Raw genomic sequence first — 4164 nt, forward strand, 5'->3', positions numbered from 1 at the left:
AAGTTAATCATCATCTTCCTTTTGACCTTCCTAAAGAGAGCATGTCTTGTTACTTCTAAATCTATTGGCAAGTAGCCTCCAACTACCTGCAAAGCTGAAGTAGAAATTGTTCTACACGAACCAACCATGGTTATCATAATGGCCCTCTGCAGAGCTAATAGTTGTTTTTTCACAGCATATTTATTCGTCCTGTTATACCATATTATACCCCCATACGTGATGATGGGAAGACAAACCACCTTATACAGAATGTCAAGTATCGGTCTTTTAATTCCCCACTCAGCGTGTACGTGCCGCTTTAAAGACATTATATAACTCGTTAATTTTGTCCTTAGGTACTTAGCATGCGGGGTAAACGTGAGTCCAGAATCGATGGTAACACCAAGGTATTTAATTTCTTTAACAAATTGAATGTTATTCTGATACAACTTCACAGTAGGCAATCTAGTTAAAGAAAATTTACTTTTAAGCATCATGGCTTTTGTTTTAGTAGTAGAAATTTCCAGTTTATTTAATTTACACCAATCTTGAAATTGCCTTACTGAAGAATTGGCAAAATTTTCAATTTCAACACGACTGTTACCTTTGATTAAGAAGAGCACATCATCAGCATATGCTATAATTTGAGAATTGTCCTCACTATTGTTCTCTGTGAAGTTATTTAAGAAAACATCTAAAACCCAAACCCACGCAGCCGGTCCTATGATCGATCCCTGCGGGCATCCTCTCTGAACCCGATATATAACTTTTTCATATTTAGATTTGACTAAAATTTTTCGATCATTGAAATAACTATCTAGAATTCTAATAAGTTTAGTGCTGCAATTGGCTGCTCTTATTCTGGCCCCAATGGCGGGCCACCATAAATTATCGAATGCGCCAACAACGTCCATGAAGATGGCAACAACATATTTCTTGTTGGTTAACTCAACACTATTTTTGAAATCCAGAAGGGCGTCCTCAGTAGAGAAACCCTTCCTAAACCCATATTGCTTAGCATTCTGGAGTCCAGCTGAAGCATATGCATTATTCACTCGATTAACGATAATTCTTTCAAAAACTTTGCTAACAACCGGTAATAGAGCAATTGGTCGATATGCGCCTACCGAACTTAAATCAGCATCAGGTTTCTTAGGAATAATAAGTAGCTTAGCTACTTTCCAAGATGCTGGAAATATGCCGTCATCAAAGCATTTATTATATAGTGTTAGCATTATTTCTTTCTTAACAATCCAAAGTCTTTTAATTATTTCAGGGCCAAAGCCATCGAGACCAGCAGCTTTACCAACCTTGGTTCTTCTTAAAGCAGCTTGTATTTCATCAATCGAAATGGCCATCTCAACATTATGATTCTGGTAAGAGCCATTTTGACTACGGAGATTGCGGTGTATTACTCCCTCAGTTCGCATGGTGTCCCTAGGAGAAAACTTTTTACATAGCGTTTTTACTGATTCTCGCCAGGATTTGGTTGATTCTCCATTTGGCAATTTAATCGCCGGTACGGAAAAACTCCGCAGCCATTTTCCCCTAACAATTTTGTATATTATACCCCAAGGGTCTTTGTTTCCTTCTTCTTTAACGAACATTCGCCAGGTGTCCAATTTCTGTTTCCTAATTTTCGCCACGTAAGCATTTCTAGAGATCCTGTACATCTGTAGAGCATCTTCAACCACTGATGCATCATCCGTTCTCCGAGCTCTACCCAAGCAACGCTTCCTGCGCCGAACCTCCTTACGCAGATTCGATAGCTCCGTGGTCCACCAGGGGACTGGTTTATCAACTCTCTTTTTCCTGGGGATCGCTTCACGGCAAACATCGACTAGTAAGTTAATTACTCTTCTAACCATATTATTTACACTCAGGTGGTCAAAATCAGCTAAATACTGTTCATCTACAATTCGACTGACAGCTTCTTCAAAACGATCCCATTTCGCCGCCTTAATATTATACTCGCGGTCTCTAAAAAGATTTAATGGTCTCGCCATGTAGGTTTTAAATTTAAACAGTATCAAATTATGGTCCGATATGGAGCATAAATTAGTAACCCTCCAGTTCGAGATCTTATTTTGTAAATTTCTTCCACAAAGAGTAATATCTATATTAGACACGCCGTGTAAGCTGGAGTAGGTATAAAGCTCTCCAGGCCTGTTAGCAATATAAAGATTGTGGTCCAAAATAAATTCTTCCCACTCTCGACCTGCTTCATCAATAACGTCTGAATGCCACCAAGTAGATTTAGCATTCGCGTCCATGGTAATAATTATATTGCTTGTACCGTTCTCATTGATGAATCTCTCCAACTTAGTCATGAATACATTAGGCGAAAGAGAGTGCTGACAATATAAATTTATAAGAAAAAACTTGATACTTCCAAAAATAATCTGCGTGACCAACATATGTTCAGACTCATAACCAGTCATAGCGAAAAAATCCAATTTTGAATTATTAATTATATTTGTTACCCAAGGAGAGTCCCCTTTCGGTTGAACCACAGACAGTATCGGCGAAATATAACCTCTGATCTTTCCTTTAAAAACATACGGCTCCTGAATGCACAGGATATCCAACTTACAATCCAAGATGATTTTTCGCAAATCTGCCGCCACAGCCATCGATCTTTGTGCGTTAATCTGACCAATAATTAAGTCCATTGAACTTTATTTCGGTATATTTCAACCTGTCTTAAATATTCTGGACAAGATTTATTCCTAACGCTGTGGTCGACATCCTTGCGCTTAAGACGAACACACGCCGGGCACTGAGGATGATCTTTCTTTTTGCAATCCTCGCGAGCGTGGTCAGGTTGACCACAATGCTCGCAAAGTTGCTTAGGGGTAGTGCAGTATTTAGCCACATGTCCATACATGTGGCATTTGAAACACCTGGCAATATTTAAATATTCACGCAGTCTGTATGATCGCCAAAACATGTAGGCCCTACCAGAGTTCAGTAGAGTATCAAATGCTTTACCAGGTAACTGGACTATCCAATTAACCCTGTCAGGGTGGCTCGTTTTAAAAGAATGTCTAAATATAACTTTTTCTTTTAGTTCTTCCTTAAACTGATCATCTGTAGCAACCAAGTTTTTCGATATCAAATCCTCTTTGAGTTCTTCAGGCTTCAAATCCTTTTCAACGTCGTAGATTACAATGACGGGGTCCAACTTCTTAGGAGCGGCAACACTCAGTCCCCTACCATCGAGTCCAACACCCTTAACAATATCTACATCCTTTTTGCTTTCGAGTTCTAAGAGAACTCCTTTATTTCTTAGTTGTCTAATATTTCTTACCCTTAGATCTTTTCTCTTTGATTCCAGTGCTTGAGTAACCTGATTTTTAAGTTCTTCACTAGATCTATTATCTTTATCATTCACAGCTTTCACGATGAGGATCTGACTTGTTGATTTTTCTTTTCTAGGTGTTCCTACTGTAGAGACGCGAGGAGGAGCCAGGCCAACACCTCGAGATGTAACTTGAGCGTATGTCATCGTCGGCTTACTTTTTATCTCCTCATTTCGAACCAGAAGCTTCTCCTTTTCTAAAATTTCATTTTGCAAACGGTTTTCCAAAATTCCCCACTTTGATAAAATAAATTGAATGGCACTTTTTGTTAATTTATTTGCATCGTTAAATAGGTAAGCTTCTAGTTCCTCCCTCTCTTTTCTCGCCTCATCAAGTAGAGCAGCGGGCTTTTGCGAGTCGATTTCCGATCTCGAGGTGTCAAATCTTTTCCTTTTTGCCAAAAGTGGAGTACCAACCTCCTCTGTAATAGAGGAGATCGAACTCGTACGACTATGCCCTGGTCTAGGGATAGTTCCTCCACTAGGTGTAGCGACTGGGGTAAGTACAACCCGCGCTGTATCCACTTCCATTCGCCCCTCTTCATCGCTGCTAATGACTGCAGCCTCCTTCTTCGTCTTAGGTTTTTTGGATTTTAAAGAAATACTCATAGTTGTTCCCACGAGTGTGGTGGAAAGGAGGTCCACCCGACCAGAGCCACCTTTGCCCGGGCAAGCCTAGTACACTGGGGTTTCGGCAGGTTCCCCAGGTTGGTCGCTCGGGATTGGGACTGCCCACCCAACCACACATCCCATCGCTACACACCATAGCTTAGGATTCGGGGGCAATTTATAGAGTTACCATACTCGCAATCCGGTCGATTAAG

At 40.3% G+C, this 4164-nt stretch overlaps 1 protein-coding gene across 1 annotated transcript; it reads right to left on the bottom strand.

The window, feature by feature from the left end:
* Positions 1-1842: 1842 nt before the first annotated feature.
* Positions 1843-3949, bottom strand: LOC128884518 (uncharacterized). The gene has a single exon (XM_054137934.1). The coding sequence runs from the start codon at positions 3947-3949 to the stop codon at positions 2642-2644; it is 1308 nt and encodes a 435-aa protein (XP_053993909.1). The 3' UTR covers positions 1843-2641.
* Positions 3950-4164: the final 215 nt, after the last annotated feature.

This window comes from Hylaeus volcanicus, unplaced genomic scaffold (genome assembly GCF_026283585.1).
Source record: "Hylaeus volcanicus isolate JK05 unplaced genomic scaffold, UHH_iyHylVolc1.0_haploid 12260, whole genome shotgun sequence".
Taxonomy (NCBI): Eukaryota; Metazoa; Arthropoda; class Insecta; order Hymenoptera; family Colletidae; genus Hylaeus; species Hylaeus volcanicus.